This window comes from Ursus arctos, unplaced genomic scaffold, assembly GCF_023065955.2.
Source record: "Ursus arctos isolate Adak ecotype North America unplaced genomic scaffold, UrsArc2.0 scaffold_25, whole genome shotgun sequence".
Classification (NCBI taxonomy): Eukaryota; Metazoa; Chordata; class Mammalia; order Carnivora; family Ursidae; genus Ursus; species Ursus arctos.
Genome location: NW_026622930.1, coordinates 3,318,793 through 3,336,475, shown reverse-complemented (window position 1 = coordinate 3,336,475; position 17,683 = coordinate 3,318,793). Strand labels below are relative to the sequence as shown.

Genomic DNA, 17,683 nt, shown 5'->3' with positions numbered 1-17,683 from the left:
CCAGGCATGCACACTCCTGAAGCAGCACCTGCCAAAGGAGAAGTCTGCATGACGGCGCCCCGATCTGAGGCGAGAGACCCCGACCTGCAGGGGGTAGCAGGCATCGGGATGTCAGCCTCAGCTGGAGCCTGAGCCTTCCCCCGCACCCCTCCCTTGTCAACCGTGGCAAAACTCAAGGACGGCTCCTCCGGTTCCGCTCGATGAAGCCAGCTCATCTTCGGCAAGTGCTGAGGCTTCTGTGCAATTCCACTTCCGTACCTCTACCACGGAGGCGAGCACGGGATGGGGCAGCCCAGGTGCAGTCGTGAAGAGCGCGCGCACCAAGCAGTTAACGTAATACCAACGAGGAGGACAGTGACCGGCATCTACTGAAGACTCTGCAGAGGGTCACTGCTCTAAACACGGCACGCGTTATTTTACTGATTCCTCACAACCACCCGAAGAGTTAGACACTAGGACCATTCCCATTTCACAGACTAGGACCAGGGCTCACAGGCCTGACCCAGACCCGCCATCCTCAAACACGCGGACAGGGGAGCTCTGTGCCGCGGCCACACAGCCAAACCGGAGCCGCACTTCCAGAAGCAACAGCATCAAAACTAACAGACGGTGGCACGGGCTTGGAAGAAAATTCCGGCAACAAAAATGTATCACTCACACCCTAGCTGAATGGCACAGAGACCTACCGCGTAAGGAAAACAAAGACATGGATCACTGTGTCAAAATGTTTCAAGGAAGTGTTAGGAATGCCAAAACAGATGTATTTCACTTAGACTTTCCTTTTTATACACACATGAAAGTGATCTGGGCGGAAACTGTCTAAATAGATCCAAAGAGCTTTCAGTAAGAACAGAAGTAAAATTGCTAAGTAGATAAGGAAGCTGTGTGAGAGCCGATCGGCCGTGTTTCCTCTTCTGTTAGTACATAAAAATGCCGCGTCCTACAATCAGTCGGTCAGACTGATGAAATACAAAAATACAATTGAACTGATCTGACACAGTGATGTTAGGCAAAACAGCCACGTCGCAGGTGCTAAGGCACACCGCCTCAGGTCTTCACAGAAATATGAATCGTAATGCTATGTTTACAGTCAAACCAAACTTGTTTTGCTTTTTCCTACTTGGTTCATTCCCCAACTCATGGATTTACTTCAGGGTGCCTGCCCCACCCACGGCCTCTAAAAGGTACAACCCTAAAGGGACAAGGCCAGCCCACTGGACCTGCGACAGCCAGCACTCCAGCAGGTGGCCATGACCGGGATTTCTGGGGCTGGCCCATCTGCTGCCAGGGGAGGCTCCCAGGGTCTGAGTGGCCAGGTCTGCCAAGAGAAGTGGGGAGGGACAACCAGAGGAGGAAAGGTGGGGGACCACGTGACTCCGTGGGGGTCAGTGGTGGCCAGACCTTTGACAGCCAGACCTTTCCTGATTCCACCACCTAAGGGGCCCGACTGAGCTTCCTGCAGCAGATGTGGTTTTACCATAAACTCCCTCTTTCATATGGGAACTAGCTGAATGGCATGTGCTCCTTGCGATAAAACCAACCTACAACACTCGATATCTATAACCATCATCCACATGGACAACTAACACCGTGCCACACAGGGGACAGTGATGGGCACTAAGAGGACGCCAATGATGGAGCCAACAAGGCCTCGCTGTCAGAGAGCAAACAGCCCAGTGGACAGTGGGACAACGCAGATGCACGGAAACGAGAGGGAGATGCAACAAAGAGGGAGGGGGAGGTGAGGGAGCAAGCGTCCAAGGCTCTAAAGCAGGCACTGGGGGGCGGGGGCACAGTGACCTAGCCATTCACAAAGCAAAGCAATTTAGCTTGAAACAATTAAAACACAAAACAAAAATAGAATCAGATATGAGTTAAAATAATAGATGCCTCTAGGGGCGCCTGGCTGGCTCAGTGGGAACAGCATGAGACTCTTGATCTTGGGGTCACGAGTTTGAGTCCCACATTGGGTATAGAGATTATGTAAATAAATAAAACTTTAAAAAATAAAACAATAGATGCCCCTATAATCAGGTGATTATCTTAACCAGTTTTTCCTTATAAACTCCAAACAGCCTTTCCTGCTGCATGTGGCAGATGCCGGGCGCCATATGCACAAGGCATCCAAATAAACCAGCCAGGACTGCCAGCGGTGCCGGCATGCCAGCTACTCACTCCCTGCCATGAACGTTCTTCCCAAGTGAGTGGCGGGCAAAATATCCCCACCATCTCCTCGCCGGTCTCCCCACCACCATTCTTGCTCTCACGGCTCACAAAGCAGACCCATCCCAACCCCGATCTCGCAGGCCAGGCGTGAGAGCCCAAAGCAGTGTTCTTCAGGTTGCTTGTAGTGGGGAGCTCCAGACGTGACTGGGTTCTGCCTAAATCCGACCACCTGAGAAAGAGGATTCGGGCCCACATTACGGGGACAGACGAGAGGAGGGAGAGCATCCAGTGTGAGTGCAGGTGGCGGTGGAGGCGGCTTTCTGACTCTGGCAGAGGCCGCCGGGTTCCAGGGCCGGCGGCTGCACTAGCAGCTTCCTCACTGGGAGCATCCTGTCTGTGCAGAGGCAGCAGCCTCCTTGGCAGCCCAATCCCGCAGAATCATTTTTGGAAGCTGCTTCCTGGAGGCCACATCCACAGCGTCTCTTCCGCCCTCCCAGCGACTCTGTGAAGCCGTGCATATCACATAAGTCCCTTGGGGTTAAACTGGCGAGAACAGATGCTGTCTGTTGTCTGCAGTTGGAAGGGACGACCAAAACGTCCACCTATGACCCATTCATTCTTTAGACAGAAACATCCTTCTAAAAAGCATAGTCCACGAACTGATACCGGTCCAGGGGCTGTTTGTTACTGGTTTAAGAGACGACAAAACTAAGAGCAACTGGGAATTTCATGGCAATTCAACACTGCTGTTACATCTAAGCACATCATTTTTCCATTAATTAATTCTTATGTATTTTACAGAAGTTCTGGTCCACAACAGATTAGGGAAAAAAATGAAAAAACAGGTCTTCCACTATAGATAGTTTTAGAAACACTGGTCTAAACACCAATCAAAAGATGTTTCTCCCCTGCTTTAAACCCCACTGCTTCCCACTGATCTTAGAATAACCTGAATTCTTATCCTGGCCCTACCCTGCTCCACTGGCCCCTACCTGCCTATAACTCTCTTCCTTGTGCTCCAGACACACTGGCCTCTTAACCTCATGGTGGCCTCAGGACCTTTGCACTGTCTCTGTCTGAAATACTCCATCCCCATCACTCGGACATGTGACCTGTTTTATTCACTCCTAACACTTATCCCTGTCTCAAACTCTTTCTTGATCATTTCTTTATTTGTTCAGCATCTCTCTCTTCCTCAGAGTGTGAGCCCACATGTGTGAGACCATGTCCGTCACCACTGTTCCCACCTCCAGAGCAGCACTTGACACGTAGCAGTGAATGAGAGAGACTTTCTCTGCTGCATTTGCCTACATCTGCCACTCTTCCAGATGAAGCCCACGATCATCTCTGCCACACCTGACACCTACTGGACACAGAGAAAATCACCCCCAGCAATTCATTTTCTCTAGCGAGTGTGACTTTCACATAGTTTCTCTCTTCAGTAGACTGTACACTCTTTATCAGAAAATGCATCTTCTATTCCTCTTCTCTACCTTCGCCAGATCTTTGTGAATAAAGTAGGCCTCTCAATAAACACTGTGTGATCATCCTTTCATGCTATTAACTGGCTCTTCGATATCTGACAGGGCTACTCAATATTCTAATCATCTGATAGCAGGAAAAGCTTTAGTGACTGATTCAGTTTTCAGTATGTCAGTGTCGTCATCAACAAGAACAGATAATCAGCAGGTGCCTACTCACTGGAGGCACTGAGCAGGGGCCAGCAGTGGGGACCCAGGGTGGCAGTGGAGCTGGATGTTAATGTTTCAGTCAGACTGGACTCCTGGTTCTGGCTCTACTATTTATTAATAACCTTGGGTCCTCACTTAATCCTTGAAGCTTCAATTTCCTCATCTGTAAAACAGAGATGTGATGACGATGATGATGACGATGATGACGATGACGATGATGACGATGACGACGATGACGATGATGATGATAATGATGACGATGATGATGATGACAATGACGATGACGACGATGACAATGACGACGATGACGATGATGACAATGACGATGATGATGACAATGACGATGATGACGATGACGATGATGACAATGATGACGATGATGATAATGATGATGATGAAGATGACAATGACGATGACGATGATGACGATGACAATGATGAGGAGGAGGAGAATGATGATGCCGCCAGGCACTGAGGGTTGTCAAGAGGCTGCAGGTGTGATGGCTCAGGACATGCACTCTGCAAGAGGCTGTCCAAGTCCAAATGCCACGTCCACCACTTACTAGGTACGTAATCTTGGACAAGTTACTTATCTCTCTCTGCCTCCATTTCTCCATCTTTAAAATGGGGATAGTAACACTGTCTGCCTGAATGGCTGTCATGAAGGTAAAACAAGTTAGTTCCTACAAAGGGCTAAGAAGAGCACCTGACAGGTCGTCAGCATTCACGAACTGTTGGCTGTTACAGTGATCACTGTATTTCATCAATTCTCAGATTTTTTCCCTCACATTTTAACATCTCTGAAATCACTATGCATGCTGCAATATTTAGTATCTTGCAGTGACTCCCTGCCATTTTCTCCATCTTTTAACATCTCTAAAACTAGTGTACCCCTGACAGCTGGGCACTGAGCACAGCACTGGCCTATGGAAGACACTCAACACTTACGTGATGAGTGAGTGTTGATCAACAACATAACATTTTTTTTTTAAGTAGGCTGCACGCCCAGCGTGGAGCCCGAGAATGGGCTCAAAGTCACGACTCTGAGCTGAGATCAAGAGTCAGATGCTCAACCAACTGAGCCACCTGGGCACCCCATAACATTCCATTTTCTATAATCTCTCTCTGTAGACAAATACTGAAAGAAATGGATTCGATTTCTTCAATTATACAATTCCCCCTACTACTGGAAATTAAAGATATTTCTTTCTAGACAAAGATTTCTCAAATGTCTAAATACATAGGAACTTACCAGTAATGATCCCCTCCCTTTGCATTCTGCAATTTCACACTCTAGGAAGCAACAATCAGAATTCTAATATAAGACACATCTCACACCAAGAGGCCCACTACTAAATAAAGGAAGTGATTATGCAGGTTCATTAAAAAGCAAAATGTTGGCTTGTTGGTTAAAAAACAAAACAATTATCATGGAGTAATAAGGTTTGGTGGTTGTTTCTCTTGATTGTATTTGGGATCCTGTCCTGACACTCTGATGGACAGACATACAGACAGGATCAAACGGCACGATCTGTATCGGACAGAATGTATGAGAAAATGTAATCATGGAACAATACCTCAATTATCCAGGCTGTTTGGAATAGACGCTTAAAAAAGTGACATTTCCAGATCAATAAGGTTTACTCCTTGAACGTGAAACTCTTCTCTACTGCCATCATTTTAAGTGGGAATATTTTCAAGACATTTACTTTCTTCACTTTCCTACTTTTTCCGTCATGTTACCGGCGTGCTGACCACCATCCACCACACGGTTGTGCGTTCTCTAGCCCATCCTGGGGGATGTCTGCCCAGACTGCTCTCGTTTGGGGTGGCACTGATGCTGCTGTACTCATATTTTATACTTTCAGTTTCCTCGCCCACTGTGGGACTGTCACCTGTCACTTTCTGTTACTGCCGATGGCCAAGTTCTAGAAGCTCCTTCTAACCAACGGCTCTATTCTAAATAGGTTATTTTTTTTTTTAAAGATTTTATTTATTTATTCGACAGAGATAGAGATAGCCAGCGAGAGAGGGAACACAGGCAGGGGGAGTGGGAGAGGAAGAAGCAGGCTCATAGCGGAGGAGCCTGATGTGGGGCTCGATCTCGTAACGCCGGGATCACGCCCTGAGCCGAAGGCAGACGCTTAACCGCTGTGCCACCCAGGCGCCCCCTAAATAGGTTTTAAACCAAGTAACCTGAAAACTAACTTTGTTAGAATTGGACTTACAACACAATTAAACAGATCCCTGATGGGCTTACCTATGAATAAAATACACAAGGTTTGTAACATAAATACCATTTATTCCCAGATATAAGGCAATCTCCTATTTTCTCAAAGAGATCCTGAAGTTTGGGCGCCTGGGTGGCTCAGTCTTAAGCGTCTGCCTTCAGCTCAGGGCGTGATCCCAGGATCGAGCCCCACATCAGGCTCCCTCCTCCGCTGGGAGCCTGCTTCTTCCTCTCCTACTCCCCCGTTCGTGTTCCCTCTCTCGCTGTGTCTCTCTCTGTCAAATAAATACATAAAATCTTAAAAAAAAAAAAAAAAAGATCCTAAAGCTTTTAGATTCAAAAGTTTTTCATCATCTATAGATGTATAAAAACTTGCCTGTTATTTATTTTATTAGTAATTTACTAAAGCACACATTTCAGATCACACATAAAATATACTAGCTCGATAACGCTTTTTTCCACTTTCTGCGTCGTAACAGTTTTATTTGACTCTTCACGTGCATCTGCAGCAGCAGTCTTCTTCATCACAAGACCAGCTTCTTGGTCTTAACATTTTTACATAGCACAGCATCTTTGGTTTGGTCTGACTTGTTTCAGATAATATAGCAGTTTTTAAATCATCTATGCTGCTGCCACTAAATTCTATTCCAAGCCATAACTAGTCACACACAGAACACGGAGCAGCTGATTTGTTTTCACCTGTCCAAGAAGCGCAACGTGACCTGTAAAATACCACACATCCTGTGCCGCTTCCCAGTGACATCGAGGCTCGTTTGTCCTGACATCTAACACAACTGTGCAGTCAGACCCCCAGGGATATTTGCTAAATGTGGGCCAGCCATCTGCCTCCTTTTCTCTCGTTTCCTGCAGGTGACCTCTCTAAGCTTCCAGAACCAGCCCTGACTGAGGCCGGCTCAGGCACATGTGCCTCCCTACACAGTGCTTTTTCGCTCAGAAGAAAGGAAGGGAGCACCCTGTAACCAGGAGAGACTTTGTGAGGATCCAAATAGGAGGTCGTCTCTCATCGGAGGGATTATGCTTAGGGGCAAGCCTTGCCTTATCCTGAGGCACAGAACAGAGCGTTGGACAGAGGCAGAGACAGAAGAGCGCCCCCTGGAGGGGCACAGTGCCCCCAGCAGGCACCCGAGGTGAGGAAGGCCCGGGAGGGCTCTGCTGTCCTGGGAGCATCTCCATCCATCTCACCGGCTGGCCTGAAGGCGCGCGGCTTTCTTTACTTTTCTCATTGGCAGCCCTATTCGGAGTAGATGAGAAGGCCAGAAAAATAGCTCCCAAGAGTGAAGTAGTTCAGTACCGTATATTTAGATGTAACTCCTGCACTCTGGTGACTAATGATTTTGCGAACAAAAACAAGGTATATGTGAACTACAAGCTTTAAAAGGAGATCTTAGATTAGCGTACAAATTATTCTACGTACCTCGTATTAGCTCATAAATATTCATGTCCATAAGTTCACATATTAGTGCAAGAGAACCAGATTTTCTGTCACTGAAGAAGAAAGCAGGTTTGTAAAAATTTTTTTGTCTTAATCAGAAAATATAATCAAATATTTAATTTATCTGTAAACATTTCTGGTAGACATAAAGCACTCCTGCATCAAAGACTGAAGTGTACTGACTGACACAGAAGTTCTGATTTTCAATCAGTACGTCAGGTAAAATTAACTTAAAATAATAGTAAAACCTTAACTTTAAGCAAAAATTCTAAACATTCCCCCCTTTTAATGAGATGTGTCTTAAAAATATAAAAGTAACTACCAGCAGAAAGGAGAAATGAGGTTGAGGAGTTGGTTAAGCAAAACAGAGGAAAAAGAATTTAATTCATGCTCCGTGACTGCAAATTAAGTTTTAATTCACCTGAATTCCTTCATGTAATTGGGATAAATTATAACGAGGGAACAAAATCCACAAAGTGGTCAGAGGAAAAGGGAGAAAGATGGGCCATACCACCCCCGTACGGTGTCCAGGCCTTGCCCAGGGTGGGGACAGAGGCCTCTGGCCGAGCTGCCAGTTCTGTCTGAGGGACAGTGGGGGAAAACCAGTCACTCCAGAGTCTGCTCAGGGCGCCTCCGGTGGACGGTCAGGAGGCCCTCGGGATCTCGGGCAGAAGAGCCTGTGCAGTGCGCGTGAAGCATGGACGCGCAGCAGTGCAGGGGAGGGGGTGGGGGGGTGGATGGGGAGGCACTGCGGGGGGGCGGGGCAGCGTGGTGACCGACCGCCGCAGCCTGCGGTCTCCGGCCAGGCAGGTACTGACCATGCAGCGCACTGCAGGCTGCGAGGCCACACAGCTCTGACAAGACATTTCACTCTTGAGTTTAAAAAGGCTCAGTCCTTGGGGCGCCTGGGTGGCACAGCGGTTAAGTGTCTGCCTTCGGCTCAGGGCGTGGTCCCGGCGTTACGGGATCGAGCCCCACATCAGGCTCTTCTGCTGTGAGCCTGCTTCTTCCTCTCCCACTCCCCCTGCTTGTGTTCCCTCTCTTGCTGGCTGTCTCTATCTCTGTCGAATAAATAAATAAAATCTTTAAAAAAAAAATTAAAAAAAAAAAAGGCTCAGTCCTCTGATTGAAATCTACCACACCTGAACTGTCAGAGACCTGGCTAGTTTTAAAGCAGCCTGGAGAGCCAGAGAGAGGCTTCACGTGGCCTGCACCCTCTCGGGGCCCACAGAAAGGCCGGTGCCAGAACCCTGGGTCCAAGTTCCTGGCTCAGAGTGCAGAAGCGCCGTGCAGAAGTGCCAGCACCTGGGGACGAGCTGAGCTCTGCCTTCTTGATCGGCAGGTAAGCCTTAGGGAAACTATTCTAGAATTAGAACAGAAAGGCAAAGTCCCCTGAATTATATCAAGCAGAGGAAGACAGCCGGTCTCACGGCCTGAGACTGTGCAGATGTGGCAGCTGGCCGGGATAAAGCAAGCGCAGCCCTGCTGTGTGACAGCCGTGCCCTGCCATGAGGCCACATCGCCCACACTCGAGGCCTCAGGCGCACAGGCTGCTGTGCACGAAGAGGCCTCCCCCAGCTACCGGAGAGGAGCATTTGAACTGCGTATGCTCTCGTGGTACGGAGTCACCTGAATGCTGGCATTCCCGCAGTACCACTCAGATACGCGTCTGTCCAAGTAAATACGTGACTTAAGATAAAATGAAAAGTATTACTCCCTGAGCTACGAAGCAAATCTTTTCAGTGTCTACCACAGTTTTCTTTCTTAAAAAGACATTTAATCATTGTTATCAAATCGAGATAATTTGTAAAGCCCCAAATATACTTACAAAACCACTTCGTGCAACGTAAGAATGTTTGGGTGTGGATTCAGGCGTCTCAGTGCTTGTATCTCCCGCAGACTGTTCACTTGCTCAATACTATTGTGTAAGTAAAAATAAATAACTAATTTACCATTTAAGTCAACTTTCAGTTAGGGTTATTCAATTGTTATTTATTACCCATGATCACAACTGAAAAACTCACAAATATTTCAAGCAAGTTAATCAGCTTTTATTTCTCCCGTCAGCAGCTGAAGTTCAACGTGTCTCCTTCTGCATTATTATCTGATAAAAACCAAGCTTCTTATAGCTTTGGACATATATTCAAATTTTCCCCATCTAAGCTCCTGAAAGAATATCTTGGCAGTTTCTTTTATAATTAATAAACATAGAAACAGATATTAAAATTTCCTATTAATCAGTTTCTGGCAACTAACCAGCCAAGCGACACGAATACCATCTGAAGTAGTACCCATATCAGATTTCCACGAACAGCCCAGCCCTCCTCCTTGTCTGTAACGAACACCGTACATGTTTGCAATTTCATTCAGCTGGTGCCTGGTGCTCTCTCGGCAGCTGTGTCTTATCACTGGCTCTTCTTTATGGAGACTGATCTGCCCGGCCCTGTGTTCACAGCCAAAGTCAAGCTAACATGAGTACAACAGAAGCAGAGGGCTGAGGCTGGCTGTTCCCACCCCCCACCCCACCGAGAGACCCCTTACAAGAGACACGCCTCCCCATGGCTAGGCCCCTGGTCACACCCAATCAAATGACTCAATCCCCAGAGACTTCCATCTCCTAGGCTTAGAAAGAGAAGTGGGAATAGTCTTTCTCTGAACTGCAAAACTCTGTTCTACCAACTTTTAACATACAGGGTAAAGCTCAGCATTTTGTTTGGTGCTTCAAAGAGCAGACTCCCCACTGAGCGCAGAGCCTGACACTGTGGGGCTCTCGATCTCTGGACCCAGAGCATGACCTGAGTCAAAACCAAGAGTGGGACGCTTAACTGACTGAGCCACCCAGGCGCCCCAGAAGGGTTTTATGGAAAGTGTATCTAACCAATCCAGTCAGTAGGAAGAAAGTCCTTCAGCTGAAGGGGAAGAAGAAGCGGTTATATCAATATTAGACAAAGTCGATTTCAAAACAAAGATTATTACTAGCTATCACGACTTCGTAATGATGGGGCGGTACATCAAAAAGACAGGATGATGTGCTAAATTAGAGAGCTTCAGTACACAAGAAGTTAAGACTGACAGCAGAGAGAAGAAAGAGCTCAAGTTTCAGTACCCCTCTACGTAACTGATGGAACAGTCACTGAGAAAACCGGTAAAGATGCACAGCCCCTAGCAGCACCGTCAACCAGCCTGCCCCACCTAGCCTGACATCACACCCACAGCCAACACTAAGAGGTACAGTACGCTCTTCACTCAGATGAATATGCTGGACCCGAAGATAAGGCGCAGTGAATTTCCAATACAAACACTTACAGAACACATTCTCTGACCACGAGGGATGTAAATTCGAGATCAACAACAGTAAGCCAGCTAGAAAAGCCCCAAATATCTGCAAATTAAACAACACACTTGTAAATAAACCACAGGTAAAGAAGAAATCATGAGGAGAATTAGAAAACATTTTAAACCAAGCAACAAGAAAACACAACAATCAAGATGTATAGAATGCAGGAAAACAGGGCTTATTTGTGGCTTTAAATGCTTATGTTAGGAAGGAAAAAATGGTTGAAAATAAATTATCTACGTTTTCACCTTAAGAAGGTAGACTAAGAGTAAATTAAACCAAAGTAGAAGAAAAGCAACAATAAAGAGCAGAAATTGATGGCATAGAAAATAAACAAATAAGGATGCCTGGGCGGCTCAGTCAGATGGGCGACCGACTCTTGGTTTTGGCTCAGGTCGTGATCTCGGGGTCATAAGAGCAAGCCTAGTGCTAGGCTCTGCACTTAGCAGGAAGTCCACTTTGGACTCTCTCTTCCCCTCTACCCACTGCTCCCCACCCCACCCCCCGGCTCTCTCTAAAATAAATAAATAAATCTTAAAAAAAATAGACAATAGAGAAAATGAACAAAACCAAAGTTGGTTCTTTGAAAAGATTAATAAAACTGATAAACCCCTACCAAAACCAATGAAGGAAAAAAAATGATATAAAACACTAATACCACCAAACAATATCAGGAATGACTGAGGAGACATCACTAGACTTAAATATTAAAAAGATAAAAGGGAGGGGTGCTTGGGTGGCTCAGCTGGTTAAGTATCGTCTGCCTTCAGCTCGGGTCATGATCCCAGAGTTCTGGGATCGAGCCTTGCATGTGGCTCCCTGCTCAGGGGGGAGTCTGCTTCTCCCTCTCCCTCCTCCTGCTCCCTCTCTAATAATAAATAAAATCTTTTTTAAAAAAGATAAAATAGAGTATTATGAACTGTATGCCAATAAATATGACAATTTAAATAGACAAATTCCTTGAAAAACATAATTACCAAATCCGACACAAAACTGAAAATCAAAGGAGCCCTATGTTTACCAAAGAAACAAAATTTGTTATCAAAAGCCTCCTCACAGCTGATGGAAGGGTCCTAAAATGGGATTATGGTGATAGTTGCACAACTGTATACTTTCCTTACAGTGGGTGGACTTTTAGGATATGTAAGTTATATCTCAATGAAGCGATGGGAAACCTTACGAAAATCCAAAATCACTTGGTAAGTCAAATCTACTTGACTCTGTAACATTCCAAGGTTCGGAAACACCACGGTGCCATCGCCCGCTGCACTGCTTTGTTTCCAGCTTGTTACCACTGCGCATGATGCTTCGATAGACACCATGGGGTGGGGGTGAAGCTTCCCCACCAAGGAAACTTCTAGGCCCAGGTGATTTCACAGGTGAATTATATCAAACATTTAAGAAAGAAATGCTCTCACACGTTTCACAAAAGAAGGTCCGTGAGTGGCCGATAAGCACAAGTGAGCATCCATCATCACCCTTCAGCAGGGCAGCGAAACTAAACCAAGGTAAGACACCACTCACCAGGGGGCTAGCACCTAAGACCAACACCACCGAATGCTGGGGAGGACGCAGAGAAGAGCTACTGCAACTCTCGTTCTTTGCTGGTGGGGATGGAAACAGGTATAATCACTTTGGAAAAAGGCTTGGCAGTTTCTTACACATCTTACACACCTTTGATCCAGAGCTTCTATTCTAGGAAACTGGGTAAGAAAATGGAAACCTATATCCCAACAAGGCTCGCGCATGAGTTTTAATAGCTTTATTCACAACAGCCTCAAACCAAAACCCCTGAAAAGTCCATCACCAGGAGAATGGATACATGGATCGTGTGCTACTCAGTAGTAAAAAGGTACAAAGACTCCCGGAGCCACAGGGTGGATGAACCTCCAAGACTTCACGCTGAGCCAACGGAGCCGGTCCGCGAGCACGCTCAGCGCTTTCAGTGATTCCATTTAGTACAAATTTCTAGAAGAGGATAAAGGAAGAAACCCAGAATAGTGACTGCCTGGGATGGGGGTGGAGAACTGACATGAAGGAGATTTCTAGGTGACAGAAATGTTCTAGTTCTTAATTACATGAGGGTATCGTTTGCCAAAATTATAAAGCAATGTGCAACTTAATGTATGCAAATTTTGCCTTAAAAAAAAGAACTATACTAACCAGCAAGCGAGGAAGGAGGCCTGCTGGAGACGCACAGGAAATAAACATCACAGGCGTGTTGATTCTGGCTGCTGGACACCTGAGGTTCATTATACTGTTCTGTTTACTTTGTATATGTTTGAAATTTTCTATAATTATATTCTTTTTAAGTAAAAGAGCTTTTAAAGTGACTCATTAATTTCTTGTCTTTTTTTTTATTTATAACCTTACAAAGCAGACTTTATTTTTGTAAAAGTAATTTGAGGACCGTGCAGTGATGTGACTTGAGAAAAATTGTGTGCCACGTCAAGACTGGACCTTCTGCAGCAGACAAGAGAGCTGCAAAGAACACAAGCCCTGGACCTACACAGACCTGGGTCCCACGCTGGGCTCTACTGCTTGCCAGCTCAGTGACACCGGGCAGGTGAGGGAACTCGGCTCTCCAACCAGGCTTCCCTAATCTGAAGAAGGCAATGACAGCATCTTTCTCCTAGGGCTGCGGTGAGGATAAAATGCTGTATGTACATAATTCACCCAACAGTGGGCAGGGCACCAGACACTTGGTGAACAACTGCTGTCGCCCCGCTTCACTTTTCTAAAGTCTTCACACCCCACTCACCTGCACTGTTACATGGCCGGTTGATCTATGACTGTGGATCACAGATCTGTGGATCTGTGGATCTGTGGATCACAGATACTGTGGATCACAGCACAAGCACTGTGCTGAGTGCCCACCTGCCTTAACTCTCACAGGGATCCTATGACGTAGATCCTAGGTAGATATCTACATGGTTTATACAACGCAACCGAGCCAGAGAGATTGAGGAATTGTCCAAGGTCACATAACTTCAGAGCCTGAGCTCGTCCCTATGCCGACTAAGAGTAGCCCATATGTGTTAGTCTTACTGCTTCAGGACACTAGAGAGATCCTACAAATATCAAGACTACGGATTTTTTTTTTTTTTAAAAGAAACCCATTCTGTTTCTTTACAGTATTTCTATAGGAAGAAGACAGGATACAATCATAGCAAAAAAAGGGGGGGGGCCTCTAATTAACTGTTGCACTTGTGGTGAATACATGTGGAAACCAGGTATCCAAAGGACTGGGTTACACTGCAGGCCTCCAGCAAGTAACTCACTTATCCCCAAACTGAGCCTCTGAGCCACTCTGGAGAACGAGCCTCAGAAAGCACCTTCCTGACCCAGTACCAATGAACGGGCTTCTCTGACCTCACCTGGATGTCACATTAGCAATTATTATTGCAAACGCTGTCAACTTCTATTTCCGTAAGAGTGAAAGGAAAGGAATGGAAGTAAAACTTGGAGGAGGTGGGAGCCAGAAGCTCCAAATACCAACCTCATTCTGCCCGTGTGACTCAGCGTGATTTTCCCGTTACTGCTTCTCGTTTCTCATGCCACCCACACAACTGTGCAAGGTGACTTTGAGAATTTACTTAAAGAAGGATAGATCAGCAGAAATGGATTTTTAAAGAACCTAAAATTAATCTTCAAGTGAACAGGATTAAATTGTTTAATAATGATGATAGATACTCCAAAAACTAGAAATATTATTTTCATGGTTAAAAAACAAAAGAACAACATTAAACTTGTGGATCAAGTATCCGTGACACTGAAGCATCCAACAAATTATTAGCAATCTCCTTCCTAGAAATGGCCCCCAAAACAGTTGTCTTTCTTCTAGAAACTATAAGGTCATTTCTTCCTGTAAGTCAGAAATAACAGCAATACCTTTAACCAATGGAGAAAGCTTAGGAGCAATAGGGGTCATTCCAGATGCCAATGGTTATCTTTCTTTATTCTGTTTTTTACTTTGTAATCATTTTAGACTTAACAGAAGAGTTTCCAAGATGGTACAGAAAGTCCCCGTAACCGGCTTCCACTAATGTTAACACCTTATTCAACATTTATAAAAACTAAAAAATTAACACTGGTACAGTTCTATTAACTAGACACGTTATTTGGATTTCCCCGGTTTTTCCGTCAATGTCTTTTTCTCTTTCAGGACCCAGGGTACCTCATTACAACTAAGCTGTCATGTTCCCATACTCATCTCCAGTCTGTGACACTTCCTGTCTTTGTTTTTACTACCTTGACAGTTTCAAGGGGTACCAGGAAGGTATTCTGCAGAATGCTCCTTAATTTGGGCTGGTCTGATGTATTCTCAGAACTTAACTGAGATTACAGATCTTCGGGAAAGAACATCATAGAGGGGATATGCCTGCTCTTTCAAACCCATTATATCAGGAAGTACAGGACATCAAGATGTCTTACTACTGATGGTGTTAATCATTTAGTTAAGGTGTTATCTTCCAGGTTTTTCACTGTAAAGTTACTATCTTTCCCTTCCTACTTTCTATACCTTAGAAGCAAGTGTAGCCCACACTCAAAGGCCAGGAAATTAAGTCCCATCTTCTGAAGGAGAGAATACCAAACCATTTGTGGACATATGTTAAAACCACCACAGTAATTAATAAATAGTTAGGGGGGAAATCACTGGAGGCTCTGCAGAATCCTAGTCTCTTTAAAGTTTCACCTACTTATTTTATTTTATTTTATTTTATTTTATTTTATTTTATTTTATCTTATTTTACTTAACATTTTATTTATTTATTTGTCAGAGAGAGAATGAGCACAAGCAGGGGGAGCAGCAGGCAGAGGCAGAGGGAGAAGCAGACTCCCCGCTGAGCAGGGAGCCCGATGCAGGGCTCAATTCCAGGACCCTGGGATCATGACCTGAGCCGAACGCAGACACTTCACCGACTGAGCCACCCAGGCGCCCCATCACCAACTAATTTGAGTATCCATCAGCTTATCTTCCCTGCAGAAATTATTACTATTATTCTAATGATGATTTTCTATTTCCCTCATTCCTTCTGTATTTGTTATTTGGAATTCTTCTGTAAGGAAGAACTGTCCCCTCAACCCAATTTATTTATTCACTCATTATCAGTATGGACTCATGGTTATTTGAAAAAATAGATGGGAGGGTAGAGAGAGAAAGAGAGAGATGTGTGTCCATACAGATTAGTACACATAATAGCTCTGTCTGCTGGGTCTGGAAGGATTGACATTCCAGTAGCAATGAGCACACCTGGTGCCAAGATCTTGTTTTCTAAATACCTTTCTCCAATAAAAGGAACCAGGGCTCCTTAGAGAAATGGATGATTCTAGGGGCAGGAAAAATACAAGATGAGCCTAAAGAAACCTGTAGTGCCAAAAATTAAAGTGCTAAAAAAGGAAAGGAAAAGAAAAAGGATGGCACATATCAAAAGAACACAGGAGCCAACCTGAAAGAGCTCCCAAAGCCACAGCTGGAATAATCTAAGCTGGAACGATGATTAAATCAATACTGATAGTATTGAGTTATAATCGCCTATAGTTTTGAACATATGTATCAAGAGCACATTAGAACTCACATGATAAACCCAAAACCCAATTCCTCTTAGGTTTGGATGACATGGCTGGCAGATACCTGTCAAAACCAGCTTGAGACTCTATCACTGAGTTCATACATCACACAGCGACAAAAACCACCGGTCCAGAGTGAGTGTACTTCCTTTTAAGTAAAGCCAATACGTGAAGTTGTGATTTATACCGCAGAAACTAAAGCCTGCTGATAATCCCCTAAACATACACAAACTTTAAAAAAAAGTAACACTGGGATGCCTGGCTGGCTCTGTCGGTGGAGCATGGGACTCTTGACCTTGGGGTCATGAACTCAAGCCCTACGTTGGGTGTAGAGATTACTAAACAAACAAACAAGCAAAACAAAAATAAAAAATAAAATTGATTCAGTAGTATCTTATTAAAAGCCTTTACTTATTACAGGTTTTTAAAAGAAAAACATGTGTTCTAATCAACCACTTTTTAAGATAGGACAAAGAGCACTAACTGTTTCTGAAATACAACAAAGGATCCCACACACAGTAACAAAGGCTACCATCTACTGAATGGTTGCCATGTGTCCCACCTCCCTCCCAACTTTCTACTCATTCCCTCGCTTGGTCCTCAAGCACCTCACAACAAGGAGATCAAGGCTCAGAGGAAAAGGCACTGTTAGCATGTCGAGAACCCGGTCGATAGTGAATCTGGAATGTGCTTCACCGCTAGGAAACCACGTCCCTTAGGTGACTACATTCTCCCATGGGGCCGAGGTCACAAGAAGGTACTTCTCCAGATAAAACTGAGCATTCCTTGCCCCTCGAAGGATTGCTTCTTTGATGGAGACCCTTCTATAATGTATGACAGATATCTCTACCTTCCCGAAGGCACACCCACGCCCAAGTGTGATTTCTCCTGCCGGCCGACGCAACAGAGAGTGTGACTGCACGTCGCTCCGACATCCAAACAAACCCGGACAGGCCTCAGGTCTGCAGGCTATCTGTCCCGTCCACTGTTTATCTCTATCTCTTCACAGAACAAGAGCTAGCAAGCCCTGTTGTCTGTTCAGTGCGTCCACCCCTGACCCCGACAGTGGAACCTGATGAGGATTCCGGTCCTCCCCAGGGTCAAATGGGTCCCGTCCCGCTGCTCGAAGTCCGTTCTCTGCTGCTCTGGTTGGTGGGGCGTGTCTCAGAGGTGGCTGTCTCAGGGAGTCTGCTCTTCAGGTACGGGACGATCGGTACACTGCACGGCAAATTCTCC

General features: G+C 45.4%; 1 protein-coding gene across 6 annotated transcripts in view; it reads right to left on the bottom strand.

Moving 5' to 3' along the window:
- Positions 1-17,683, bottom strand: part of MOK (MOK protein kinase) — a 53,450-nt gene that overhangs the window by 14,680 nt on the left and 21,087 nt on the right. For 3 of the 6 annotated variants that reach the window (XM_026515280.4, XM_057318643.1, XM_057318648.1), the window contains 2 exons: positions 9,368-9,457; positions 7,522-7,592 (listed from right to left, as the gene is read on the bottom strand). The exons of 2 other annotated variants lie outside the window; for them this stretch is intronic. In XM_026515280.4, the coding sequence (XP_026371065.3) occupies positions 7,522-7,592; positions 9,368-9,457 (161 nt within the window). Of the gene's footprint in view, positions 1-7,521; positions 7,593-9,367; positions 9,458-17,683 lie in introns of those variants that run through there. One more of the 6 variants, XM_057318645.1, reaches the window with a different exon arrangement.